The 27,775-nt window shown below is 47.2% G+C and overlaps 8 protein-coding genes across 8 annotated transcripts; 3 read left to right on the top strand and 5 right to left on the bottom strand.

Moving 5' to 3' along the window:
• Positions 1 to 619: 619 nt before the first annotated feature.
• PG994_000207 (Thioredoxin) lies at positions 620 to 2,953 on the top strand (the record flags this gene model as incomplete). The annotated part of the gene is given in 4 exon segments (XM_066851616.1): positions 620 to 739; positions 757 to 821; positions 893 to 2,555; positions 2,609 to 2,953. The coding sequence occupies 4 exon segments, from the start codon at positions 620 to 622 to the stop codon at positions 2,951 to 2,953; spliced, it is 2,193 nt and encodes a 730-aa protein (XP_066722248.1).
• A 639-nt stretch (positions 2,954 to 3,592) lies between these two features.
• PG994_000206 (acyl CoA binding protein) lies at positions 3,593 to 4,116 on the bottom strand (the record flags this gene model as incomplete). Its single annotated transcript, XM_066851615.1, has 3 exons — positions 3,593 to 3,745; positions 3,833 to 3,900; positions 4,023 to 4,116. The coding sequence occupies 3 exons, from the start codon at positions 4,114 to 4,116 to the stop codon at positions 3,593 to 3,595; spliced, it is 315 nt and encodes a 104-aa protein (XP_066722247.1).
• A 2,120-nt stretch (positions 4,117 to 6,236) lies between these two features.
• On the top strand, positions 6,237 to 7,739 carry PG994_000205 (uncharacterized protein; the record flags this gene model as incomplete). The annotated part of the gene is made up of 3 exons (XM_066851614.1): positions 6,237 to 6,353; positions 6,563 to 7,342; positions 7,518 to 7,739. 3 exons carry the CDS (start codon positions 6,237 to 6,239, stop codon positions 7,737 to 7,739), a joined length of 1,119 nt encoding a protein of 372 aa, XP_066722246.1.
• Positions 7,740 to 8,302: 563 nt separating this feature from the next.
• PG994_000204 (actin cytoskeleton-regulatory complex protein END3) lies at positions 8,303 to 9,750 on the bottom strand (the record flags this gene model as incomplete). Its single annotated transcript, XM_066851613.1, has 3 exons — positions 8,303 to 9,039; positions 9,173 to 9,407; positions 9,514 to 9,750. The coding sequence occupies 3 exons, from the start codon at positions 9,748 to 9,750 to the stop codon at positions 8,303 to 8,305; spliced, it is 1,209 nt and encodes a 402-aa protein (XP_066722245.1).
• A 794-nt stretch (positions 9,751 to 10,544) lies between these two features.
• PG994_000203 (uncharacterized protein) lies at positions 10,545 to 13,762 on the bottom strand (the record flags this gene model as incomplete). The annotated part of the gene is made up of 2 exons (XM_066851612.1): positions 10,545 to 13,318; positions 13,393 to 13,762. The coding sequence occupies 2 exons, from the start codon at positions 13,760 to 13,762 to the stop codon at positions 10,545 to 10,547; spliced, it is 3,144 nt and encodes a 1,047-aa protein (XP_066722244.1).
• A 2,080-nt stretch (positions 13,763 to 15,842) lies between these two features.
• Positions 15,843 to 17,668, bottom strand: PG994_000202 (lysyl-tRNA synthetase; the record flags this gene model as incomplete). The annotated part of the gene is made up of 2 exons (XM_066851611.1): positions 15,843 to 15,907; positions 15,961 to 17,668. 2 exons carry the CDS (start codon positions 17,666 to 17,668, stop codon positions 15,843 to 15,845), a joined length of 1,773 nt encoding a protein of 590 aa, XP_066722243.1.
• A 923-nt stretch (positions 17,669 to 18,591) lies between these two features.
• Positions 18,592 to 20,190, top strand: PG994_000201 (uncharacterized protein; the record flags this gene model as incomplete). The annotated part of the gene is made up of 3 exons (XM_066851610.1): positions 18,592 to 18,640; positions 18,701 to 18,863; positions 18,918 to 20,190. 3 exons carry the CDS (start codon positions 18,592 to 18,594, stop codon positions 20,188 to 20,190), a joined length of 1,485 nt encoding a protein of 494 aa, XP_066722242.1.
• Positions 20,191 to 20,522: 332 nt separating this feature from the next.
• Positions 20,523 to 21,134, bottom strand: PG994_000200 (uncharacterized protein; the record flags this gene model as incomplete). Its single annotated transcript, XM_066851609.1, has 1 exon — positions 20,523 to 21,134. The coding sequence occupies one exon, from the start codon at positions 21,132 to 21,134 to the stop codon at positions 20,523 to 20,525; it is 612 nt and encodes a 203-aa protein (XP_066722241.1).
• Between the last annotated feature and the right edge of the window lie 6,641 nt (positions 21,135 to 27,775).

Genomic DNA, 27,775 nt, shown 5'->3' with positions numbered 1-27,775 from the left:
TCGAGACAGCAATGGACCTTGATTAATGGGGGCACACGGACTCGCTGCTCCCGTTGGCTCTCTTAAACTCCCTCTCCTGAAAGTGTAAAGCGCTGGGCCGATGTATCACTGATCTTGCCCTGCCCTGCATTGCATCTGCTCTTTTTCTCCGTCATCCATCATTGTACAAACTCAACTCTTTCTGGGGGGCCAAGGCGACTTCTGTATTTTTGACGTTTCATCCCCGATTTTGGCTTCCCTTTTTTTTTCTAGAAACGCGACACAAAACCCATTCCACGGGATATTGAGGCTCCTTTACCACCTTGGGGGACGTCGCACGCCGTGTTCTCGTATCGCATGAAGTAGCCCCGATGCAGATCTGCACCAACAGATAACCAACGCGATTAGTTGTCTCGTGTCCGATTAATCAACACCCAGACCTCTCCACCCCTTTGCTTCTTCCTCCCGACTCCTTCGACCGGCTTGGACGAATCCCATCGCGCTCAAGACTCTGCTGGTTCTCGTTTTGCGCGGCCGAGCCAGCCAGAGAATACTTCAATTCGCTTAATCCGACCAAACCGTCTTTTCCTATTTGGCACGCTCGTTTCTTGTTGTAGTATAATTCCTCGGGCTATTCGTCATGAGACTCGCTTCTTTCGCGCTGCTCTTGGGCGCATCCGTCCTCGGAGCCGCGCAGGCAATTGGCGCATCTGCCCCAGACGATGTCGCCAAAGAGAACACCCATTTCAATGGCAAGAAGGTCCCGCCTTACTCGAGTTGACGGCCGACAATTTCGACAAAGAGGTCAACGTCACGAAATACTTGGTAGTGAAATACTTTAGGTATGATAATCGACAAGCCCCTTGAGCGTTGTTGGTTCGCGATGACTGGAGACTGATGATCGCTTGCATAGCCCTTGGTGCCCCCACTGCATAGATTTTGCTCCGACATACCAAACATTGTATGAGTACTACTATACTTCAAGTGCTCCCGCGAGCGCCAGTCAGGAAATCAAGTCTGCGGACTCGCCGTTCGAGAGATATTATGACATTAGATTCGCAACACTCAACTGCATTGCCTACGGCGACTTGTGCACCAAGCACGAAATTACCTCGTACCCTCAGACAACTCTGTACAAAGCTGGCAAGGCCGTGGATCTCATTAAGGGTGGGAAACCCATGAAAGCCATTGCAGGCCTTGTCGAGAAGGAGCTGGAGGCGGCGTTCCCTGGCACTCGGCCCAAGGAACTCAACCTGCCCGAGCCTGGTGCGACCAACTCTCCTGATGCTAAGGACGCCACTACGGAAGCGAAGAAGGACGACAAGAAAGACGACAAGAAAGACGACAAGAAAGACGGTAAGAAAGATGACAAGGAGGGTGAAAAAGCCGACAAACCTTCCGAGCTGAAGAAGAACGACAAGATTCCTGAGCCCGTAGTCGAGAAGAAGCCCACTACGCCTACCAAGCCCACCTGGACACCACCAAACCCATTCGGCACCAAGGCTGCGAAGCCTACTTCAACCCCCAACGAGAAGGGAATGTCTGTCGCACTCACTGCTGAGAGCTTCCAGACACTTGTAACCATGACTCAGGAGCCTTGGTATATTAAGTTCTACGCACCATGGTGTCATCATTGCCAGGCCATGGCCCCGAGCTGGGCCCAGCTTGCTAAGGAGATGAAGGGACGCCTCAACATTGGTGAGGTCAACTGCGACGCCGAATCAAGATTGTGCAAGGATGTTCGGGTTCGCGGTTACCCCACGATCCATTTCTTCAGGGGTGGCGAGCGTGTCGAGTACGACGGTCTGCGTGGACTGGGTGATTTCGTCAAATATGCTGAGAAGGCTCTGGATATCTGTGGCGGGGTCCAAGATGTCGATGCCGAGTCGTTCAAGGCTCTCGAGGAGAAGGAAGATGTCATTTTCGTCTACTTTTACGACCACGCTACGACAATGGAAGATATGATGGCTTTGGAACGACTTCCTTTGAGCCTGATTGGACATGCCAAGTTGGTCAAGACGAGAGATCAAGCACTGTATGACAGGTTCAAGATCACGACCTGGCCTCGACTTCTGGTGTCTCGTGAGGGAAGACCTACGTACTACAACCCTCTCACGCCTAGAGAGATGCGAGACACCCGACAAGTGCTGACCTGGATGAAGTCCGTCTGGCTGCCGATTGTACCTGAGCTCACTGCATCCAATGCCCGAGAGATCATGGACGGAAAGATAGTCGTTCTCGGAATCCTTAACAGGGAAGAGAACGAGTCATTCTTGCAGGCCAAGCACGAGATGAAGATGGCGGCCGGGGAATGGATGGATAAGCAGATCCAATTGTTCCAGCTTGAGAGAGCCGACCTCCGTGCCGCCAAGCAGCTCCGAATCGAAGAAGCCGAAGATCGTAATGACCAGCGCGCCTTGCGGGCTGCCAAGAGCATCCGCATCAATATGGACAAGTCGGACACCAAGGAGGTGGCTTTTGCCTGGGTCGATGGCACTTTCTGGCAGAGATGGATCAGGACTACCTATGGTATCGACGTCAAGGACGGCGAACGCGTCATCATCAATGACGAAGACGTAAGTTTTCCTACTTCCATTTTGCAGACCTCGTTTTATTGACATCTCTATAGAACCGTAGATACTGGGACCAGACTATTACTGGACACCACATCACGCCCTCGCGCACATCAATCCTGGAGACCATCTCCAAGGTCACCGTTTCGCCGCCCAAGATCAAGCCCAAGTTAACCATCTCGAGCTTCGAGAAGGTTTTCTTCGACATGCGTGTAACTTTCACCGAGCACCCTTACCTTTCGATTGGCTGTTTCGCAGGTCTCGCTCTTGGCATCGGATCTTGGCTGCGTGGCCGCCTTAGGAGGAACCGCAGCTCGTTCCGCCTGGAAATGGACAACCTTCCCATCAAGGAGCTGAAGGACACTTTCCTCGGCAACACCGCCAACGGAAAGACGGACTGAAGAAGATGTTCGGATTAAAAACGAGGTTAGACGGGAAGCATGCATTACCGACGACGCCCTACGGGGTTGGTCAGGTCTGGAGTTGACACCACATATCTAGCGGGAGTTCCTGTATATTACACCCTCATGTGACGCTACATGTCTGCACATTCTACAATCCGACCTTACAACTTGGTGGGTTTTGGGTTATCAAAGAGAAACGGTAAGGCGGACTTAGTTCTATAGCACGGACAGGTTGGTAGGGCCGGAACGGGAACGACGGAGTTGGGACGTTCGAGAGAAGAACGGGTGGTTCATAACGACACCCAGGATATCCTTTTCCTCCTGGTACATCAAAGATGCCAGGAGCATAGAAGGTTCGATGCATCATTAATAATACCAACTTATTTCTTTTTGGTTCACCACAATCTCCAAGAAGCCAGGGATAGTCCAAGCCCGTGGACTTTTCGACGTTCATGCACGCAAACAAACACACAAGTGATCTGATGTATAGAATTTTACGTGGACAACTATGGAAGTTGTTGAGTACGAGAGTACCCAGGACCTAGCAGTCTACCAATTCCACGCGTTATGCCCAAGTATTTAATATGTGTCTTTGACCCCTCTTCTATTGCACTTGTATATGTGTGTGGGTGTGGCTTACGAAGAGCCGACAGCCTCGGGCGACTTGTTCTCGTCGTAGCCGTACTCGATCTTGCACTTGTCGATCAGGGCGACGTACTGCTCCTGGGCGAGCTCGGGGGTGACGTCCTCGTCGACCTTGCCTTGCCAGGCCTTAGCCTTGGCCTTGCCCTGTGGTTTGGAAGCGCGCGTGTGAGTTCGCCGTTGTCCTGTCTTATCTTATCTAGAAGTGGGGAGGGGCTGTAGATGCGTGCATACCTTGATGTCGAACATGCCGGGGGCCGGGGCGGCCTTGATGTCCTCGCCAGTGCCGATCTTGTAGAGGGCTGTTTGTTTGCGATGTCGCATTAGCAAGGTATACTACAGCATGTCGCATGACTAGATCATGAAGAGAAGGAGGGGTTGTAAGGCGAGGCAAGGACGGGCTGGGATCCGTATGACGACGTACCGTACATCTCGAGGAGATGGTCATTGCTGGGCTTCGAGGTCAACTTCTTGGAGTCGACGACGGCCTTCTTGAATGCTTCGGTCTGCTCAACCATTTTGACGGGTGTGATAGAGGGTTTGGAGTTGTTTCGGTAAAGTTCAACAAGAGACAGGTCAATGTATATGCACGAGAGTTGGATGTGTGACAAAGTTGAACGTGCAGCAGGCAGTGAATTAATGCCACGGGATGGAGACGAACGATTACTATATAAAGAATGTCTCAAGTTGTTGAGGAAAGCTGCCCTGCTTGCTGCCCACTTTCCGCTCGCTCTACATAAGCCAGCCTACGTACGTACCTTACCCCCCCTTGATGGCTTGCGGGGTATTTTCCTCTGGCTTAGCATCATGTGTTGAGCCGAGAGGGTGAATGAGTGTGTGTTGCTCTTCCCGAAAAGAGCACAGCATGGCGGGGCTTTTTCTTTGGGTTGGGCCCGTCCTTGATTGGATCGTCGACTAGGCCGAGGGGGGGGAGGGGGGCGCGCCCAGTTATCTGTCACGCCAGGACAAGCTCTCCATGGCTTGCTGGTTACTTGCATAAGGGTCTCTTAGCTTTTGCGCCTACATTCAGCCCCTGGAAATAGATGGATGGAGGCAATGCATCCAGGCTCTCCCGCCAGGGCTCAGTCAGTAGGGATCATATGTTTGAACCCCCTCAAGGTTCTATCTAGGTACGACGGGCTCCATCCATCGAGGTGGAGCTCTGATCAATCACCTTGGGTAAGTGCCCAGACGGCTACGAAATGTCGACACCGGATGCTGTCCAGATCCTGACCCTTGATCATGATCCGAATATGGGCCGTGACGGAGCAGCTTGACTTTGGTCTGCGGCTGTCAGTATCGGCTCAGGGTTCTTCACCCCAAGCCAAGCCTGCCTGCCTGCAAGTGGAAGAGCGAATGATAAGCTGCCGAGGTTTGACATGACACCGCCATCTTCCAGCCATCGCATCGAAAAGAAAAGAAAGGGCCGGAGGTCTGTATCTCCGACTACCGTCTTGTGCTCGGCCCCTGGTTCGTTCGTTTTTTTGAGTTTGGGGCACAATCCCGGCTGGCAACAGTTCTGTACCTTACATACAGGATGATGTGCTCTAGCTGTCCAAAAAGTGACTCCATTGTCTAGTCGAGTGGATTGTCGGAAACATTAGCATCTTTCTCGGATGCTTTTCTTTTGAGTGGCATCGCTGTGGAAATTACTTGTGGGCTCATTGAACCAAGGGAAGCTGGTTTTGTCGGGACCGAGATCACCGCTAAGCACCGCTCGTTCGAGAACGAGAATACGCAGCAGGTCCAACCTACACGAAGGATGCATTCATCCAGCCAGCACATCCTGCATGTGGTCAGCTTCAGGATTCAGGGCAACATGAGCAGCGACTCCAGGATTTGCCACAAGAGGCGAGCAGCGCAGAAGCAGAAGCGAGTCCTATCCTAAGATTTGGTAAGTTCGTTCGGGGGCCAAGAGTTGCTGACGTGGGGAACTACCGGGGACGGAGAGACCTCCTAGATTATCTGACGCCGGGCGAAGCCACAATACATGTAAGCATATAGGCCCTAACCGCACGGAAGGTTAGTAGGTGCAGAAGCAATCACCAACAATCACCATGCCAACATGGTCGACAGACAGTGTGCGGCATGTATCGCAAAACGAGTCGAGCGAAGCAGGTATCCGGATACGTCGTAAAACGTGACAGACATAACGGGGCCGATAGTCAAGCAACACTGCCCACTGGCTGGCATCAAGTTGGATTCAGGCCGGCCGTCTCAACGAGACATTGCACCTGCACCTGCACCCGCATTTGCACGCATGTTGGGGGCCATGTCCGTCCGTGTGTCGAGCGACGCAATGTACTGCGTGATACACTCGAGCGGATAGGCCCCTCTCCCTTGGCTGTCAGCTCCTACTACATGCAGACAGTAGCGTTCATCCCATACCGTCTACAACTGACTGAGCACACTCGCCTCAAACCGGACAACCGGTTTGCATATATAAAATGTTCCGCCCACCCTTCGGCCGCGGGCGTCATGCTCTTCAAACCTCTTGCATCTCTTTTCTGACCTTGATTCCATTTTCCTGCTGCTTCTAGCCTCGACACTTACTGACTTAGCCTTACCATTCGGGCCCGAACCACTGCTGACTTACACCGGACTTCGCCAACGTAAAGATACCAGTCACAACAACACAATGGCCCCTACAATTGTTGTACTAGGAGGCTCTTTTGCAGGCCTTCAAGTTGCCCACAGGCTACTCAAGCACACGAGGAATACACACAAGGACATAAAGGTTATTTTGGTTTCCAAGGTAAGCTTTTGGGTGCCTAGCTAGTGCCAGCATGATCCTGGAGCTGAGATGGTGACATTCGGCTGTGGCTGGAGCTATCCTTCCAAGACCATGCCACTTGTTCACGTGAAATTGCTTGGAAATGCACAATCGAGGCAGTCCCGGACAGGGACGGATTCTGAAGAAACGGATACTGCCAGACAGAAGACTTGCAACTAACCTCATGACAGGACAGCCACTTCTTCTGGAACTTAGCCTCCGTCCGTGCCGTCGTGCCGGGTGTACTGAAGGAGGAACAGTACAACTTACCCATTGAGCCCGGCTTCTCCAAGTACCCGGCGGAGAACTTTGAGTTCATCGTGGGCAGCGCCGAGGCTGCCGACCTAGACGCCAAGACTGTCCGGGTCGTGACAGCAACAGGCGAGCGCAGCCTCAGCTACGACCACCTGGTATTGGGGACGGGCACGCGCTACTCGGACGCCAAATCGCCGTGGAAGGCCAATGGCACCAACGAGGAGGTCATGGCCTGCATGAGGGCGACGCAGGAGAAGATCCGGTCAGCCCAGCATATCGTCATTGCTGGCGCTGGTGCGACGGGCGTTGAGACGGCGGGCGAAATCCGCTACGAGTTCAAGGACAAGACGGTCGTGCTGCTCTCGGGCAGCGACCAGATCCTGCAAGGCGATGCCATCGCCGGAAACGCCGAGAGCGAGCTGCTGAAGCTCGGCGTCCAGGTCCGGCTCGGTGCCCGTGTCATGGGCGCCCACGAGGCCGCCGAAAGTGGCAAGACCGAAGTCCTGCTCGAGAACGGCGAGAGGATTCTCACGGACTTGTACCTGCCCACTATGGGCGTCTTGCCTAACACCGACTACCTCCCCGCCAAGGTGCTCCGGGACGACAAGTATGTCCTTGCCGATGAGTTCGGCCGCGTCCAGAACGCCGAGAATGTGTGGGCGGCCGGTGATATCATCTCGGAGCCCAAGTCCAGCTTCATTATTGCTGATAAGCAGGTAAGTCTCTTTCCTCTGCCCTACCCTTGCAACTTACTTCATGATATCCCACACCCTCTTTTCAATCCACGAACTCCCCACAAATCTATTCACTACTCGACCCCCATTTGTTCAGCTTCATCTAACAAGACAAGAATGATACGAAAACCCCTGATACTGATCATATTTTCTCCAGGCCGCCGGTGTTGCCAAGAACATTGACCTCTTGTTGAACGGCAAGAAGACGACGCCAGTCAAACTGATCCCTGTCGATGTCTTCGTTTGCGCTGTCGGTCGTGGTCGTGGCGCGGGGCGTATGGCTGGTATCAAGGTCTTCTCCTTCATGGTCTACATGATCAAGGGCAAGACATTGGGTACACAGATGTTGCCTGGCATCGTAGATGGCAGCTCATTCTAGTTTCTTGTCGTTGTTATTATTTATCCTTTCGGCTTCTTTTTCTCTCCCCTTCTTGGCTATTACTGTACGAGTAAATATAGACCGTTTCTTTTGTAGTGTCTACAACATAGGGGGTAGGGACGCGGCAGGCGCAGGATAGGATTTGCAGGAAACATTGATATACCCCATTACCCCCTCCTGTAAGATTTAATGGCTGGGAAATATACCCCCAAATTGACGTTAGTTTCATTCAAGCATAAATATACTCGGTGACAATAAAAATCAAATCAATGTTCAACCTTCGCTGAAAAAGATATATTACATTCTGAACTCAATAGGCTTTCTTTCTAACATGGCCTTGCAAACAAGAATGGGCGGCTATTGCGTACTTTTGCAGTCCATTCTACTATAAAGGCAAGCCTCGGACTTGCGTCCGTTCCGCTTAGCACAACTTCTGCTGGGTATGACAGTCCCGTGAGCGTACCAGTACTGATAACGGTGTATCTACCTACCCTACAGTGTGCACCTTGACCCACCCGGTCCGTCCACCCGTCGTCTCCGCTCATCCATGACAGTCCTCTTGCTTATCTGTTCGCCTTCTCGTCTTCAATCTCCCTCCGCAGCTGCTCGAGGACCTGCATCCGCGAGCTCAGGTGCGCCTCCAGCCCGTCGACCTGCTCCTTGACCGTCTGTAGGTCGTCCTGGACGCCGCGCAGGCCGCCGCCCCCGGTTTTGTTCTTATCACTGGCCCCCTCCTCGAGCTCGCGCAGCTCGCGCCGCTTGTAGTCGAGCAGCTGCTCGAGCTCGCGCTTGACGAGGGCGGGCTTGCTGTCGCGCTTGCCGCCCGGGGCGCGGCGGTTGGCGATCTCCTCGACCTTGGCCATGCGGTCCTCGAGCTCCTGCAGCTCCTTGCGCAGCTTGACCTCCTCCCAGTCGGCGTCCTTGGTCGCGCTGAAGTCGGTGCCGGCCGCTTTGAAGCCGCTGCGGCCCAGCCGTGTCAGGTACTGGTCGCCGAACTTGGCCTTGCGGCCGGTCGAGGTGGTGTCGTCGGCCTTGGCGGCCCAGCGCGACTTGCTCGGGGCGTTGCGCTCGCTGTCGAGCTGGTAGTCGATCTGGTTGCGCTCGAAGGAGGAGCGCAGCGAGGCCGGGACCGTCCGCGGGATCCGGTAGCCCTCGTGCCGGTTGTTGAGGATGTGCAAGAAGGCCAGGCAGGCGTCCTTGTTGATGGTCGACGAGGCCGACGGGTTGATCAGATTCCAGGCCGAGCGGATGTCCGTGTCGGGCACGTCGAGGGATTCGTACAGGTCTTCTAATGCGTTGACTATGACGAGGGGGAGGAAACCCAGTGATTAGCGATCAAGTCGTATGTGTGTGCAGTGTTCGGATGTAGCATTGTAGGGAAGAGGGGCCGGGCATGGCGGGCAGGTAGGTAGATGTAGAGAGCAAAGGCTTACATGATATCTCGCCGCGCATGTCTCGGCTCTCTTGGTATATTGACTCGTATTTGGACTTGTCTGCCGGTTTCATGTACCAATCGAAGCCGTCTTTCAGGCCGGGCGAGTCGAGATCGTCGTCGACTTGCTCAAACTGTACTTGCTTCCCCGTGATGGCGCGGCCTGCCTGCACAAGATGCGATTTGGACTCAGGGACGAGCCAGTCAGGCAGAACCTTGGGAACCTCGGCGTATTCCTATAGTGTTTGTGACAACCCAGCAGTTAGAACGTATGCGTGATTCTTGCTTCCTTCCTCCCCTCCCCTCGGATGCAGTGCAGTGTATTTCTGGACGGTTACCAACCCCGTTGACGATATCAAAGACGACACGCATGGCGACGCAGAACTCCTCGAAGTCCAGGTTCCCGTCGTTGTCGATGTCGGACACGTCCCAGACCTGCTCGAGCTGGTCGTCGCGCAAGCCGCTGTTCTTCAGCAGCGGCGCTGCCATCTCTCCCGTTAGGAACTTGGCGCCATTGGTCCGGGTCGCGAAGATGTTCCAGTACGTCTCAATCTCCGAGGCCTCGATTCGGGGAGCCATGATGGCGGGTGTGCCTCTCAGGGTCTTATACGGAGTCGCAAGCGGATGGATGGTTCGAGGATGGTAGGTCGGGAGGTCGGAGGGAGACAAAAGGTGTGGTCTCGTGAGGAATCCCTCGGTCTTGGGGAAAATCGCTTCTTTTGTTCGTTTCGGTGGTGATGAGCCGGTATTATTACCTAGTAGATTCAATCCAGAAAACAACAACCGGTCTTGGGCGTCCCTATCGCCAAATGAATGTCAATCTACAATCCCCACTGCTGTTGTCGGCCCAAGCCCCAGCCAGGAGCTGACGTCTTGGTCTTAGCTGGATTGGATCCTCATTAGGTACTCTAGGCCAGCTACTTCCACTACTACCCTGCCCGATTAGCGCACGGCCACCAGCAATTGGGCTGGACTTACATGTACTTTAGGTACAGTACAATGCGCCGAGCGTGCAGGCTTCATTACACACTTAAAAAGACATACATCGCCTTCATGAGGGCTTTCGATTCATCTTGGGCATCAGTTTATTCGTTTCTCATTAATCCAACACTCTCCGGCAGGTGAAGCCGTAGAGGCCAGTGTGCAAGACCTCGATACCTATCTTATGATCGCTTGCTGGACCAATCCATTATTAGTCCAATCCTGTTGCTCGTATCGCCGACGAGATTCCAAGGATCAAACAAAGACCATGTGATGTGGTAAATGCTTCATTCATGCCTTGCTATATCCCATTTCACCCTAGAGCCAAGAGGGAAATAACTTGCGTTTTATCTAGATGCCAAAAGAAAACTCCATTGTCGTCACCATGAGCTTCATCGCTGGGAAGAAGAGCTGGAGTCATTACCAGAGTCAGCACTGTCTTGCTCGCTCGATCCTGTCTTTGGCTGCTGCCGAGCCCACGAAACTATGGACTCATTAGGTGCCCAATGGGAAGCGTTGGCAGTAGACGACGACGACGCCTCGGCGGACGACTGAATATTTTTGGCCTTTGCTAGTGAGCTACTTGCCTGTGGTCGGACCGGGTCAGGCAAGGGATGCTTGCGCGGTCGGCCACGCCCTCTCTTGAGCCCGCTGCTACCCGCAGAAGCAGCCCCGGGATGACTGGACGGGGTGGGGGTGGAGGTGGCAGCATTGGTCTGGTTTCTAGCAGGTGCAGGAGTCGGAGCCTGAGTGTTGTTCGTGGTAGCGGTGGTCGCAGTCGAAGCTGCTCGCGGGGTTACCCCCCTGGGCACAGGTGCCCGTTGCTGCTGCTGCTGCTCCTCCTCCTCCTGAGCTTTCGTCGATTTAGTGATCTTGCGGCCCGCACGGCTGGTATGGAACGTCCCGTCATCGTCGTCATCGTCGTTGGGGATGCGATCGAGTCGTTCGGCATACTTCTGCTTCTTCCTCAGCGTCCGCTCGTCGTCGCTGCTACTGCTGCTCGAGGATTCAATCTGCCGCTTCAGGACTTCGTCGTTGAAGGATATGAGACCCATCCCCATTCCCGTTCCCGTGCTGCTTGGTCGACCTTGCTGCTCGCTACTGCCGGGCGCATCTGATGCTACCGTGGCTACTGCTCTGATGGCTCCGGTTTTCCGCTTGAGCGCCTTCCTCTTCTTCGCTTCTTTGAGCTCCTTCACAGCCCTAGACTTCTCTCTTGCAAGCTCGCGCTTTTCGGCCAGGATCTCCTCCCTCCGCTCTCCTTCTAGTTCAGCCTCGAACTCTTCCCGATGAGGTGCGAGCATGCGGTGTGCCTCGAGCATGGGATTTTGCATATGCTGTGGCATCGATCTGATCGCGGCAGCCGCGGCCATTGTTCCATCAGCTTCGTCATGCTCTTCGTCCCCTGAAGAAGGCTCGTCCCCAGAAGAAGGCTCGTCAGACTCGGAGGACGCACTGGCCCCTGCCGAAGAACCGGGCAGGCGGCGGGCTCGGTAAGGAGCCATGTCATTGAGGACCATGTATAGTCCATCTTTATCCACCAGATCCATGGTGGTATTCTCCTCAGTGATCGCACCACCGCTTTGGTGTAGTTTTCGCATTTTACGGAGCTCGTGGTAGCCATACGCAGTGGCACGCGGCATGAGACAGCCATCTCTATACAGGGCGGAGCGGCCTGGTATCATGAACCGGGCAAATACGGCCTCCGGCACTTGCGGTAGCACTAAATCGGCTTGCGTGTACCGGGAGTCTACATTCATAGGAAGATGAAACGAATAGACCCCGCCTACACCATATGGTAGATTCCCATGTTGGCATGGCTGTCCAGGATCCTCTAGATTGCACGCTGTTGGTGCTGAGTAAGCGCCAAAATCGCCATCGAAGGTGATGAGTTGACCTGTAGGGCCAATCACATAGTATTGAGGTGGTAGACGGATCGTGAGAAATGGCTCGTAGGATGCAGGTTTCCCGATAGTGGAGGATTTCATTGGCGTGACAGGGCCCGCTGGCATCCTAGCCAGCTCCTCAGCTGCAATTCCCGGTGCTTCTTGATAAGAGAACGGCCTGGACTCCGGCGTGCCACAGCGAAGGTTATTGGGTGCCACGAGTCCGGTATCCGCCTCCCCCCCGAACCGTCGGGCCTGCTGAGTCTCCCTCCATCTTTTGTTCTCTTGCTCTACTGCACTCCAATGCTCATTCTTTGCAGCCTCATAGTCAGCTCCCGGTACTGCTAGAGACATGGCCTCTATAAGCTGCTTGGATGATTCGGAGTTGTTGGGTAAGGGGCTCACAGTATTCTGAAATCCGAATGTTCCCGAGGTGGCAGCTAGGGGGTTAGGCCTTTGTGGAGGAGGCGCCATCGTAGTGTCAAAACCGTAGCCATTCGAGGCGCGATTGTAGTCTTCTACTGGGACGTCAGTTCCTTGATAGAAGGGAAAGGGACTGGAATGATGCTTCTTGGCGCCGCTGCCGCGGTATGCAGTGTGCCCAATATGCGTCTCCCTGGTAGGTTGTGGGGTGGATGTTGCGCCTGTCGGGTGCCCCTCGACGAAGGACAAATGGCTGAGCTTCAAGTTCGTGTAGTCTCGACACCACTCTGGGTATTCGATGAGATATCGTCCGCCGTAATGAAGGGTGTACACCGAGCGAGGTCCACAAACCAAGGCCTTGGGCGGCAACACGATCTCGGTGAACCGAACACCATGGGGCGTGCCCTCCTCACCTGGTATGAGAGCGAAATGGAGAAAGCCTGCAGGGTTGACCGTCGGTGGAACTGGAGGATGAGAGTTTTGCCCTAGGTCAGGAGGCTTGCTGGACTCGTGGTCTGGGGAGCCTAAGGGGGTCGGCGACAAATGCGAGGGAAGTGACGAGCGCGAAAGAAACATCGAATTAGTGAAAGGGTCGGCAGCTGTGGGAAAGCCATCGGTAGTGATGCGCATAGGCCAACTAATTGTCTGCAAAGACCACTGCTTCAACATTGCGACAGCCTTATCGTGGATACCGTGTTCCGACATGTACTTGCTAGCCACATGTATGGTACCTCTGTCGAGAAACATCGTGCCGCTTAATTCGCCTGGATCGGCTGTTAACAGCTTGTTCCATTCTGACAGATGGCGGGCAATGAATTCGTCGGCCTCGTGACGATATAGGTGTAAAGCTTCGCAGGCTGTTTCGAAGGAAAACAGCTCCTTCCCGTAGAACCTCGAGAGGGCCTTCAGAATAATTGCTTGCGTGCGATACTCCAGGCGGCCCAGGGGACTGGGCTAGACATTCCAGGAACCAGAGCCGACAAGTGGTTCATGGCCTCATTTTGATCCAGATCCCTTTGTGAATCGTTGTTCCTAGCTTCTTCGCCTCGAGGCAACATGTGGCCCTCCTGATACCAGGACAGGCCGTAGTCGTCGAGGAGTTCCGGCGTGCGGAACACTGGGTCAAACGGCTTAGCTCTATTGCCAAGAACAAATCCATCTTGGATGGTTTGCTTGCCTTGGTATTGCCAGTTCTCTTCTCTCACCAATTCTGGTTGACGTGGTGCGCGAAATGTCAAGGCTTGCCCCTGTGTTGCAAGGGCTTTGGGTCGCGCCTTCGCTGGCGACGGAATATTCTCCATTGCACTGTAGCCTCGACAATTTCAGCGACGATCTCAGGGGGTCGAGACACTTTGACATTAGAGTCAAAGTTTTCGCATGTGCTACCCCCGAAGAAAGATGTATTTATCGCCGAGTGACGTTGTTGGTAAAGGGAGACCTGAATAGGAATGAGATGCAGGGCGCAAAGCTGACGCAACAGCCGATCGACCTCTCCACATGAAGTAACAGAGAAAGAGTGAATAGAGATGATTATCAGAGAATCTGAAGGGACGGTGACAATCGGATCAATGACAGTGGGTGATGTTTTGGAACGGCGAGGGTCCACTGGCGCGGGCCGAGGGCGGGAGCGTGACGAGGTTGATGAGATTGTTGCCAAAGGTTGGGTGTGAGCACTGTATTCACAAGCTGGGAGCATGGCACTGCAGTTCCACACCTGTAGCAATGCTCAAATTGGGAAGCAGATAGAGGAGTTGGAAAATGTGCGCTGGTTAGCAAGTGAGTGCTGGAATCGCGTGTTTACATGCCCCTAGCCCTCGAGCCGCAACTTCACAAGCAGGAGCGATGGAGCCGCAAATATCAAACCGTGAACGAGTAAACACCCATGGGGGAAGATTTCAAGCCTCGGGCACAAGCCGCGATTCATGATAGATCATTGTTCAAGTTACGGCATTCAGTTTAGTAGAAACGAAGGGCTGACAGCATCTCTTGGTTTCAAGAAGCGTGCACAAGACGTGATGCGATGCTAGGCCCCAACGTGAAGGAAGCGTCACGCCCCTCATCTTTTCACAGCGAAAAGGACTGCAAAGGAGATGCCCTTACTATTTACAATCCATAGTGACTAAATAACTAATCATCTTGGTGCTGTGTTACCCTTGTAGTGGCCACGACACCCCAGAACACAGTGACCTGGTACCTATCACCTATATGAAGGACGTCTGTATTCACCTCTCGTCCACATTATTCATATGGAAGAAGCCTTGAACTTTTCCTGAAATTGCTTGAAAAGCTATTTCAAGTACAGAGGACCGGGGGTTCTTACTCTCCACCCATTGGACACCAAGTAGATCACTAGGAGATCTGAAAAAGGTAATAAGAAATATCAAGAGATTGCTACACTCTGCATAGATGAGTCCAGAAAGAAACTCGAAAGAGCCCTACCATCCTGCTCGGTCTTTTTAATTTCGCTTCTACGCAGGTTACTTACTTGACGTGAAACTTTCTACAGTTGCGTGATTTCTTTCGGTCTGTAAAGTTCATAGCAAGCTGAAAAGAACAGCCTGATGCCCGAGCCTCTGGACAATTAGAGCTACCACGAGTATCCTTAATCATTTCAGTCCCCTGGGAGCTACCATGGATACAATGAAAACTTGTATTATATAAGTTTCTCGGGCTGTTCCAATACGAGGTTATAAGACACTGGAGGTGATCGCATTGCCACTTCTATTGCTGGAACCTTCGCTACACCCACTCAAATGCAGAATCTATGGTATGCGGAGGGAGTTGGAATGTCATTCTCTGCTTGTCAGATTTATCAGAGGGTTTGCCGTTTATTCAGATTTGGTCCAACGGTGTGTTCCCGAGGCAAGCAAAGTGGTCATTATCATCTCTGAGAAGAATTACTGAAAGGGGCTTCGACCATTAGGGGAGAGACAACCGGACCCAAATTCAATCCACTTCCCGCTAACCCTAGTTCTTCTCACAACCCCGCCCGAGCTATATAGGAATCAATAACGAGCTTATTGAACATCTAAGTTGAAGAGACACATAGCTCTTCGTCAACTAAAGCAGGCTTGGTGGTGTAGTTGGTTATCACGTCAGTCTAACACACTGAAGGTCCTGGGATCGAGCCCCAGCCGAGTCATGATTTCTCTTTTTGCCCCTTTCTAATAGATACCTCAAACCAACCAAACTGCGTACCTCTCTGCACCTACCTTTTCCCTACTTTTTACTCCAGGGTTCAATTTGGGTGGTACAATGGAACAGTCCTGTCATGACTTAAGATGCATGGTATCTTGGATATCATAGTTGAGCGTTCCTTTATTTTTGTTCCTCCTTGAAGCAATGTTGCTATCCCCTCTATCTACTGAACTGGGTATCCCATTACTCCGGCTTCATTGTTGGGAAAGCCAAGACCTCACGGATAGAGTAGTTGTCCGTCAAGAACACTAGAATGATCGTTAGTAATTTGGCATAAACGGGATAACGGAGGTCGCCTCACTGATCATTCGGTCAATACCCATACCCCAGCCACCAGTTGGCGGCAGGCCATGCTCGAGAGCCCGGCAGAACGTCTCATCGACCAGTTGCGCCTCGTCGTCACCTTGGTCCTTCTGGTGCGCTTGCTCTTCGAATCGGAGGCGCTGCTCAGTGGCAACGTTCAACTCGGTGTAAGCATTCACAATCTCCTTGGTGCAGACGAAGGCCTCGAACCGCTCACAGAGGCCGGGAATGGCACGGTCACTCTTGGCCAGCGGCGACATCATCTGCGGGTGTCCCTTAATGAAGGTAGGGTTGATACATTGGCTCTCCAAGAATTCGCCAACGAGGGTATCGAGCATTCTCGCGTTGGTATGGGGCGGCGAGCACTCGACTCTCATCTTAGCAAGCACCTTCTTCAAGAAATCTCCCGTCTCCGCTGTGTGCATCTGATCACCGGGCGGGAACTTCTCACCCGTCTTCTCCTCCAGAGCGGGGATCATCTCAATTCGTCGCCAAGGGGCTGCCCAGTTCACCTTGTATTCGGTTCCATCCTGCTTGTGGAAGGTCGTCTCATATGAGCCGTGGAGGTGCTTAACGAGACCTGAGACAAGCTCCTCGGTCATATCCATAAGGTCGTATACGTCGGCATAGGCCATATAGAATTCCAGAGTAGTGAACTCGGGGTTGTGTGTAAGGTCCGTGCTCTCATTTCTGAACTGGCGACCCATCTCGTAAACACGGTTGAGACCACCGACCACCAGCTGCTTCAAGTACAGCTCAGGGGCAATACGCAAGAACATGTCCATGTTCAGATCGTTGTGATGAGTTATGAACGGCTTCGCGGTAGCACCTCCGGCAATAGCGTTCAACATTGGGGTTTGCACAGCAATGAAGTCGCGATCGTCGAACCACCGTCGGATGTAAGAGTCCACCTTGGCTCTCGTGAGGAACACGTTGCGCGCCTTCTCGTTCATCATGAGATCAAGGTATCTCTGTCGGAAACGTTGCTCGGGGTTCTTGAATCCATAGTGGTCATCGGGGATCTGGTGCAAGCATGGCGAAAGCAAAGTCACCTCGATCGCGCCAATGGACAGTTCGCCCGAGTATTCACCCTCACTGGCCTTACTCTTGGGACTTGTTCTGGTGGCGAATCCACGAATACCGATAATATCACCGCGGCGCAAGTCAACGTGTTGGGCCTCGAACTCTGGCGCATTGGGGTCGGACTCCTGGGCTTGGGCAAGAACCTGGAGACGGGTGCCCTCGGATCGAAGGTCGTAAAAGACCAGCTTGGCGCCGGACGATCGCTTGACATAGATTCTGCCAGCCAGCGAGATGGTCTTGGTCTTGTCAGACTCGCCGTTCTTGAGGTGCTTGAATTCGTCGGCGAACTTGCGGATGTCGTAGTCGACGTGGAACTTGTGGGGGTAGGCCTTGCCCTGAGCGTGAAGCTCATTGACCCGTCGTGATCGGATCTCGAAGTACTGGTTGGGAGTGAGCTGACTTTCATCAACGGCATTCTCCTTCTTCTGTGACTGAGCAGGCTGGGCCTTCTGCTTCTCCTCCTTCTGGGCCTCCTTCTCGCGCTTCTTCTGGCGCTTCTTGAGTTCGCTCTTGGAGATCATCTCGCCGGTGACCTCGTCGAGATGAAGCTTGCTAGCATCGGCAGCGACCTGGTCGACTGCCGGGGCAGCTGGAGCAGCAGCATTTTCGCTTGAATCGGCCATGTTTTTTGGAATGAGTTAAGGTACGATGAATCGCTGTTTACTCTGCTCTGCCCAATAAATTGTGCGAATCACCAGTGACTCAATGCGGGACAATCAGCAATGCCCCGCCGGAATATTGTGTAGTTCCGGTGCGTTGCTAGGGTCTAATCTCTTATCACCCAGCGGATGACTGCCTTTATGTGCCTAAGGTACCTAGAAAAGCGCTGCTCCCACCAGAATATGCCGGGCCAGGGATAATTTAATGCCATTGGCCGGTACCGGCCTCGAAGATTCCTACCCCTGGTGCCATCGTCGAGGGGCAAAGTAATGGTGGGGGTAGTAGTTCAAAGGTTCAACCTAGTGCTCATTATTGAACAATCGCAGAACCAAATAGTCGTGATTCGGTTGAGAATTCCTCAGGCTACACATGCTTCCATAATGGTGCAAGGTAAAGTAAATGGTATTCAGCTCAATCATTGATCAATCTGGTCTGATTCTTTAACGTTAGACGCTACTGGGCCGCCACCTTATACATCCCGTCTCAACGGGGCCGCATACTTATAGGGCAATCGTAGCAAAGTCAGATTTCAATACGGAAGAGAGCGCCTCATACTGCTGAGGATCATCTCCGTACTTCTGGAGGTCCAGTATTGGGGAATGGCATGATCTTGGACATACAATTGCATATCGGCTGCCGTGCCTTATGGTTTCCCCGCTTTACTTTAGGTGCCTTCCTGTAACCTACCTTGACATTTGGATTGACATTCGTGCGCCCTTTGATCCATTTGATTTACTTGGCCCCTTGGTGTGACGTTGAAACTTCAACAACTCAACACAAATCTCATATAATATCTTGTCTTATACACTTGTATATAAGTTGGCCAATATCGTACTCGAGTGGCCTGGTTCTTGACATAACTCATCAAGACATGCGTACAAACACGATGGACTCCAAAGAATTCAGAGAAGCCGCGATCTCTTCGATAGACCAAAGTACAACCCCCCTTTGAGCATACTTATCACCCTCGAGGATTCGTGGCTAACCAACACTAGTCGTCAAGTATTATGACACAATAGAGGAGCGAAAGGTCGTATCCGATGTTGAACCTGGCTATCTAAGAAAACTTCTTCCCGATCATGCCCCCGAGGATGGCGAGGCCTGGTCTGATATCCAGAAGGATGTCGAGGACAAGATCGTTCCCGGACTGACACATTGGTAAGATTCTTTATGAATTCTTCGTTGCGGTGCTCCTGGCTAATAGTCTGGCAGGCAATCCCCCAACTTCCTTGCCTGGTTCCCCTCTTCGTCGAGCTTTCCTGCCATGCTGGGAGAGATGTACTCGACCGCCTTCACCGGCGCGGCATTCAACTGGATCTGCTCCCCCGCCGTGACCGAACTCGAGACCATTGTGATGGACTGGCTCGCCAAGGCCTTTGCGCTACCGGACTGCTACATGTCGACCGGGCCCACCCATGGCGGCGGAGTCATCCACGGTACCGCCTCCGAAGCCATCGCAACGGTCTTGGTAGCTGCCCGAGACAAGTATCTCCGGGAAGCCACCAAGGGCCTTACCGGCGAAGAGCAAGAAGATGCCATGGCCGAGAGGCGCGGCAAGCTCGTTGCGTTGGGCAGCGCGGCCACCCACAGTGCCACCAAGAAGGCGGCCATGATCGCGGGCGTCCGCTTCCGCACGATCTCGGTGCATGCAAAGGACGGCTACCGGCTCACCGGCGAGAGCCTGCGCGCCACCATCCAAGCGCTCTGGGCCAAGGGCCTCGAGCCCTTTTTCCTGACGGCGACGCTAGGCACCACCGATACGTGCTCGATTGACGACTTCGACTCCATCACCGAGGTGCTCTCCGAGCCGGCCCCGGCGGGACACGGCGAGATCTGGGTCCACGTCGACGCCGCCTACGCGGGTGTGGCGCTCGTCTGCCCGGAGTACCAGCACCTGACCAAACAGCTCTCCAAGTTCCACAGCTTCAACACCAACCTGCACAAATGGCTATTGACCAACTTCGACTGCAGCTGCCTGTGGGTGCGCGACCGCGCCTGGCTGATCGAGGCCCTGAGCGTGAACCTGGCCATCCTGCAAAACTCCTACACCTCCTCGGGACTCGTGACGGACTACCGCGACTGGCAGATCCCCTTCGGCCGCCGCTTCCGCAGCCTAAAGGTCTGGTTCGTCATCCGCAGCTACGGCATCAAGGGCCTGCAAGCCCACATCCGCAAGCACGTCGGGCTGGGCGAGAAGTTCGCCGAGCTCATGAAGACGCGCAGCGACCTCTTCGAGATCGTCACGGGCCCCCGCTTCGCCCTGACCGTCTTCAAGCTCAAGGGCCACGACAGCGCCGCCATCACCATCGACGAGCAAAACGCCCTCACCAAGAAGTACTACGACACCGTCATTGCCGACGGCAAGATCTTCCTCTCCAGCACCGTCGTGGGCAGCGCCTTTGCCCTGCGCCACTGCCCCCGCCACTCCCTTTGTCGAGGAGGTGCACGTCAAGAAGCACTTCGAAATCCTGGTGGCAAATGCTGAGACGACGTTGGTGAATTAGACAGGACGGCCCGGAATTTAGACTTAGACGAATGATAATAAACGAGACAGTTGACCGTAATTCAAGAACATCTAATATGTGAGAATCTGTAATATCAACGTCATTTGATGTGCTTTATGCAATTGGTATCTGTGTTTGCCAATGATCATTATGTGCTTTCGTAATCTCTCGTTATACATGCTCATATATGTCCCCTATATATTGCTTGCGTACCTATATCCGCATGAATGTGTGACAATACATGAATACAATAGAATATCAACTGTCAAACTCCTGCCCGTGACATTATGTGCCAAAATAATCCTACACACAATTAAAAGGAGTCTCGTCTGCTGCTACGGCGGACACTACCGGCCCTCCTGTCTTCATACCGATAATCGTTCCGGAAATTCTTATAGTCATCGCGGAAGCCACGGTACTCTTCGTATCGATAATCAAGGCGCCGCGGGTCATCACGGATGTCGGGTCTACCGCCATCATATCTACTGGAATCGCGCCGGGGGCCGCGGCTGGCACTGCTTCTACTGCCATTGCGACTGCCATCGTCCCGTCCTCTGTCATCCCAATCGCCACCGCCACCGCCCCGACGTCTGTCGCGACTCCTACCTTGTTGTGACGGATCGTCGTACCGCGAGCCGGATCGAGGGCCACCACTGCCGTCGCTACGCGGCTCGTATTGATCGCGCTCCCGCTTGCGCCGCCGCTCGCGGCGTTCTTCCTCGGCTCGCTCGGCCTCGTCCTTGCGCTCCTCGTGTTTCCGGACTTGGTTGTCAATGTTCCACACCAGGCCGATGCCGATCGCCGCCAGGATCAGGGGCTCCGTGTAGCCGTAGCCGTGCTGCTTTTCCAGCTCCTTGCGGTGGGATCGGTGCTCGGGGTCCGCGCGCGAGGGCAGCAGATCCCGCGGGTCGGGTAGTTTAGGCATGTTTGGGTATCCCGTGTGCATTTACTTATTCGTGGTTGATTGGGCGGTGATGCAGAGTTGGTGATGATCTATCGTCTTACACATGAGGTCTTAGTCGAGTAACCGCGTGGTGGGTGTAAGTCAATCGCAGCCGTCTGGTCAATTGCCGGGACGCATTCCACAAATCTGATATGTGCGACTATTTGGTTGAGGTGGTGTTGTACCGCTAATCGCCGTCGAGTGATTCGTTATCTTAGTGGTGTAAGAATGTGGCTTCGCTCCACAGGCAGATGCAGATGCAGATGCAGATTTACAACTATAAACGCATGGGACGGGACGACCTTCGAGATTGTGATGCCGTTTGGGTAGCAATTGGTCGTACTTATGGAGGGGGATGGAAGGATGTATAACAGTCAAGAGGGTGTGCGGTCGGTTGCCGTCTGTGAGATACATATATAACCAGCCTCACAACATGTTTCGTTGGACCCGAAGTCTGGAATCGGAGGAATCCCACGGTCTACCAGGTCCGATTGGCTAGCTACTCAAAATTGAAACGCTAGATTTCATCATCGTGCAAATTTAGTAGCACCGTCATTTGACGACGTGGCTTGCGGAGAGGGCCAATGCAGGACATCGCCTGGTGAGCAGTGAGGGACCCCGAGATCGAGAGATGGCGGGTCTAGAACTGTGATGTCATCTTCTGAGACACCGCTAATCCTCCGCTGGCAGGATGGGATTTGGGATCTGGCAGGGGCTTGTGGATGTGGACAGGGATCCGGGGCTCAGCAGCAGGTGCATCTCTGATTGGCTGTTTCCCGCTCTGTAAGGGGGATTCATTGCAACTAGCCTCCTTCCCCATGTTTTGCCGATGGTTCATGGCGTCGAGCCGTCGCTCGTGTCTCTCGGCAGTATCCGTTTGAGAAGACCCCATATCGCAAAGCTTGGTGCTCCCAGTATTGACCTATTCTTAGCTAGACTAGTAACTGGGCTACTTGTACTAACGTACCCTATAAGCGAAATAACTATATAAGCGAATTGACCACTTTCTAGGACTTAGTATAATAAAGTATAAATTAATATTACTATAACGAATATAATTTATTAAAATTAATTAGAATTTTTATCTCTAGATATTTTTATATAACTACTCTTTTAACGCGATTCGTTTTATAATTATTTATTAATATCTTTTTAAAACTATAGGTTTTTTTTAACTTATATATAAAATAATTTATTTTATAATCGTTTCTTTTTTATATAACGGCGTTAATTAAGTATTTTACTCGCTTTTTATAATATACTTACTTTATTTTTTTAAAAAAGTAAGCCGATATATAACTTACGTTATACCTTTCATAATTTAATTAAGTTTAATTAAAATTAATATCGAAAAGTTATTTTAATATTATACGATTTAATTTCTTATATATTTAGTTTAAAATTAAGCTTTAATTAAATTATTTAAAGTTTTTAATTCTTAAGGTATAAATAAGTTAAAAAAGGTTACCGGAGGCGTTAATATATATAGCTTTATATTTAATTATAAAATAATAGATTTTAAATTATACAATATAAGTCTTATACTTTAAAAACCTCTTAAAATATTTAAAATAATAAAAGTCGCTTAAATATTACAGTATATATAAACTAACTACTAAGCTATAAAGTAAAAGCTTTAAAAATAACTCTTCGGGTTATTTTTATTTAATTCTACGACTTAAGTGCTACCTCGTAGGGGACTAACCCGCCGATCGTAATATTAATATAACGAACGTTATTTAAGTTTTAAAAGAAACTTAGTAAGACGTATTAAGGTTTATATTTAATAATATAAAAGAGTATTTAAACGTGTAATAAAAGTCCGCTTTTATTAATATAATATATAATAATTATAAAAATAAAGGTAATTAAAGTGTATAAACTTAAAACTTATTTATAATAATTTTATTAAAATTATTTACTTTATTAATAAGTTAAATTAATACTTAAATTAATTATTAAAATAAAAAGTATTTACATAAAATATATAGAGAATTATTTATTATTATATATTAAATCTCTTTTTTATTAATCTTGTTTATTTAATAATTACGTTTAATTGTATTCGCCGTTATTTAATAAGTTTTATTAAATAATATCTTTTATTATTAAGTAATTTTTAATTATTTCTTTTTAATGATTTATTTTTATTTATTTATAATTAATTAGTTTTAATATATTATTATTATATTATTAATTATTAAGGTTTTATAATAATATAATATAGCTAGTTATTATTAATAAAGCGTAAACGTTAACCGGGTTTTTTTATAAGGTTTTATAAATACCTCGGGTTATTATTAGTCCGTGCCGGGGGTATAGTTCTTAGCCGTATTTTTAAGTTAAATCGTAATAATATCCCTCTTTTTTTTTAATTAATTTATTTTTAAAGTGATTAGTCGTTATAAGTATTTATAGGCCGTTATTATATTAAGATTTTATGAATTTCTTTTTTTTTTCCTCTTTTTTATAATATAAGTTTATTATATTTAGCCGTATCGGAAAATCGCGGCCTAAGTTTATTCGATTTTTTATTATTCGTTATATTAATTTTATTAAAGTTTTTAATAAATTTAGTTTTAATATTATATTTTATAATTAATATTTCTTAAAGGAATAATTATATATTATAATAAAGGGGGTTAATAAATATAAAAAGTATATTCGTACTAGTTATATATATAATAGTATTAGCGTTTCGTTATTCTCTTTTCGTCGGGTATAAAAGGAGCACGATCGCTTTTCCTGCGAGGAATCGATCGCGGAGACGTATTTTTTAAAGTTGTAGCGGCAAATTAATAAGGCCGTGGCTCGCTTAATTCGCTTTTAAAAATAAAAGGAAATAGTTTATACTTAGGGCGTGAAGTTAGTATAGCGTGGGCTTTATTTTTTAAATAAGTTAAAAGAGTAAAAGCGTTAAAAGTCGGAGGCTATTCTTGTTATCTAGGGTTATATGTTACAACCCGACCTAACCATACGGCTAAGACCCCACCCGCCAGAACGGAACTACTATACCCCGACCAGGCTACAACGTTATAACTATTAACCGTATTATTAATTATATTAATATAAACTCTTTTATATTATAAAAACACGTAAATATAATTACAAAGATATTCCAAATAGCGAAAGGATAGACCCGACCCGGGAAAGCGGCTAAGAAAGAAGTTACGGGACGAAAAGCGATTAGACTACCGCTTTAATAAATAAGCTAGGAGCGACGGGATCACGACGCCCCTAAATGAGCTATTAAAATGGATCACCGTGATCCAAAGGATGGATCACTGTAAGTTAATAACGGGATTATTATAAACTAACGGATATTTTAACGGATTAATAAAGAAAAAAATTAAATATATAACGACGAACGTTCTTTATATATTTTATATAAATATTTTTTATTTTAATAATTAATTTAAATATTAATTTTAATTTATTAATAAAATAAATAATTTTAATAAAACTATTATAAATATTTTTAAATTTATATATTTTAATTATTTTTATTTTTATAAATTATTACTTATTATATTAATAAAAGCGACTTTTATTATACGTTTAAATATTTTTTTATATTATTAATATAAACCTTAATATATTTTATTAAGTTTTTTTTTAAAACTTAAATAACGTTCGTTATATTTTAATTACTCTTATTTTTATAAATTATTATTTAAACCTTTAAATAATAATATTATAAGAATTATATTTACACCTAGCTTTAATAATACCGTCCGATAAGGAAAAGCGTTTATTACTACCCCTAGTACCTCTTAACGGGACCTTATTATAGACGTTAATAGCGATAATAACGACGACGAGCCTATACGATAAGCGTTAGTTAAACGAATTAAGGAACTCGAATAAAAGAGCGCTAACTATTAGTATTATTACGTTAAGCTTGAAAAAGAGCGTAACGAGCTCCTAATTAAGGGTATTTTAAAATAAATACTTTATAATATCGATAAGTTACGCGAAGAGGTGCGTCTTTTTCGTATAGCTATTAATATTATTTAAACCCTTATCGCGTTAAAAAAGGGTATAAAAATTAATATACTAATCCTTTTTAATAAAATAAGCGGAAACTTCCGAAGCTTCTTTATTTAAGTTAAGGCCTATTAACGGTTTTATAAAAAGACGTTCTAAAACGTTACCTAATAAGTCGTCCACGCCGCCTCGTTTTTTAAGGGTAAGGTACTCGTTTAATTCGAACCTTATTTAAATAAACTTATAAAGAACGACTAATAAGTTAAGCTATATCGTACAGAAGCACAGCGTATTTTCGAAAGTTACGACGGCTTCGAATAAGCCTTTAAGTTACTTTTCCAGGACCCCGACGAAAAGCGATAAGCGGAGAGGGAACTTAAAACCTTTAAGTAAAAAGGATTAACCGCTTTTTATATAGCCGAGTTTTAACGTATTATAACTTGATTAAATTATATTAAAGTTACGAAAATTATAATATATTATTAAAAATTAAAAAACGATATTAAAAATAAACTTAGCCGGTTTAACGCCCCCGATAATTTTTTCTCGTATATAAAACTTATTATTAAGATTAATACTTGTATATATAAATAACGCCGTAAAAAATAGGGCGGACTTTAGCGATAAACTAATCGAACTTAAGCTAATACGAAGCGATTACGCTAATATAATTATATACCGCCTAAAAATATTATAACGTATAGCTATTATAATAACTTTATAAACCTTAATATTATTAAATATAATAAATAAAATAAGAAACTACGCGGCATTTATTATAATTATTAAAAACTAAGATATTACGCTTAAAAATATCGAATATTAAAAAAAGATTTTTAATAAGTTTTAAAAAAACGATATATTAACGCTATTAAAATAAAAAATACCCTTATAATAATTATTAAAAATAATAACGCTATTATTAAATATAATAACTTATTTTAAATAGCTTATTATAATAATAGGTATACCCCTTACTTAACGGATAAAAAAAGCATTAAATAATTCCTTAAAACCCCGGAAAGCAAGAAAGGTTATAGCCGAAGCGTCGCAATAATACGAAAAGAGCAACCCCTTCTTTATAACGAAAATAATAATTTAATAAATAATATTATAAACTAATTAAAATAATTAATAAACTATAAATATTTAATAAATATATTAATAAACGAATTAATAAACGAGATCGCTAAATTTAAAAACCTTAAAACCGATAAGTAATTAGCTATCCCTAATATTCCTTACCCTAACTTAAAATACCTACACTAAATACTTATTACGGCCGGTTCTAACCAAAGAATCTATAATAATTACATAATAAGGGATAACTTACAGATTTTCCTTACCCATAAAAGACACTTCACGCTCTTATAAATTTCGTATATATACGACGCTTATACGGAACACTTCATAAAGAAGCTCGAATATAAATAATTCCCCCGAAGGATCGGTAAACGACTTATTACGTAACCATACCCGGATTATATTATTAGAAAAATCCGAACGTCGATCCCAAACGGACGATACGCGTACCTACTAATATAGGAAAACCTACGGTAACTACGATAATACTACCTAAAAAAACGAGATTAAAGAGAGTATTTCGAGAACTAATACTTTAAACACGCCTAGGAAAAATTACGAGCTTATAAACGTTTAAAAAAAATATTTAATATTTTTAAAATATATAAATATATACTTAATAAAAAAACCCCTTTACTATATTAAAAAACCTATAAAACGTTTATAAATTATTATAAACTTAATAAACCTTCGAATTATTAAAAAAACCCGAATTTTAAGCATTAAAAATAGTACTTTATATAAAAAAGAGTATAAAAACACTTTTATTAACGTATTAAAAAATACTTTATAAAGAACAAAAAGAACGATAATAACGATACGAGGATCGATCGCAAGATATTATTAATAACCTATAAACGCAGCGTTTAAGAAATAAACGCCGCTTATTATAAAAGGACGATAATAAGGGGATCAAAATAAGTCCTTATACTAAATAACAGATAATCGAGTTATCTATAAATATATTATATTAATATTAAATATAAAAAAAGTTTATATTAAAACGTTACTTAATAACGAAACGTAAAAAAATTATATTTTATTACGAATTATTAATTACCTTAAATTTAAATAATAAAAGAAAAACATTTTATATTGATTTAAAACCGTTAATAAAGGATTTATAACTTATAATAATAAAGAAATATAAAAAAAAATCGCGAACTTTCCGATCGATATTAAAAAACGTTATAAACGAATTATGTATAATATTATAAACGTTATAAAATACGATATAATTTTAAAAATACTTTAATTACGGGTAAATAATTTTAAAATTAATTAAAAAATAAGCTAATTTTAATAAAATATATTAAAAAAAGGTTTAATTAATAAATAACGGTTTAAAAAACGACCTTTTAATAAACTTAAAATTTTTAAAATATATATTATTATTAAAAAACTTAAACCGAATATTATAATAATTATATTAAAAAAGTATCGGTAATTCGAAATATTTTTTAATAAAAAACTAAAAACCGGCTTACCGTTTTATATATAATAAAATTATAAAATATTTTTTAAAAATAAAAAAGAACTTTTATTTATATTTA

Source organism: Apiospora phragmitis, assembly GCF_038363925.1.
Source record: "Apiospora phragmitis strain CBS 135458 chromosome Unknown utg000001l:1.0-2902119.0:1.0-2906034.0, whole genome shotgun sequence".
NCBI lineage: Eukaryota > Fungi > Ascomycota > Sordariomycetes > Amphisphaeriales > Apiosporaceae > Apiospora > Apiospora phragmitis.
Note: the sequence above shows the minus strand (reverse complement) of the source record. Positions and strands in the feature narration are given on the sequence as shown.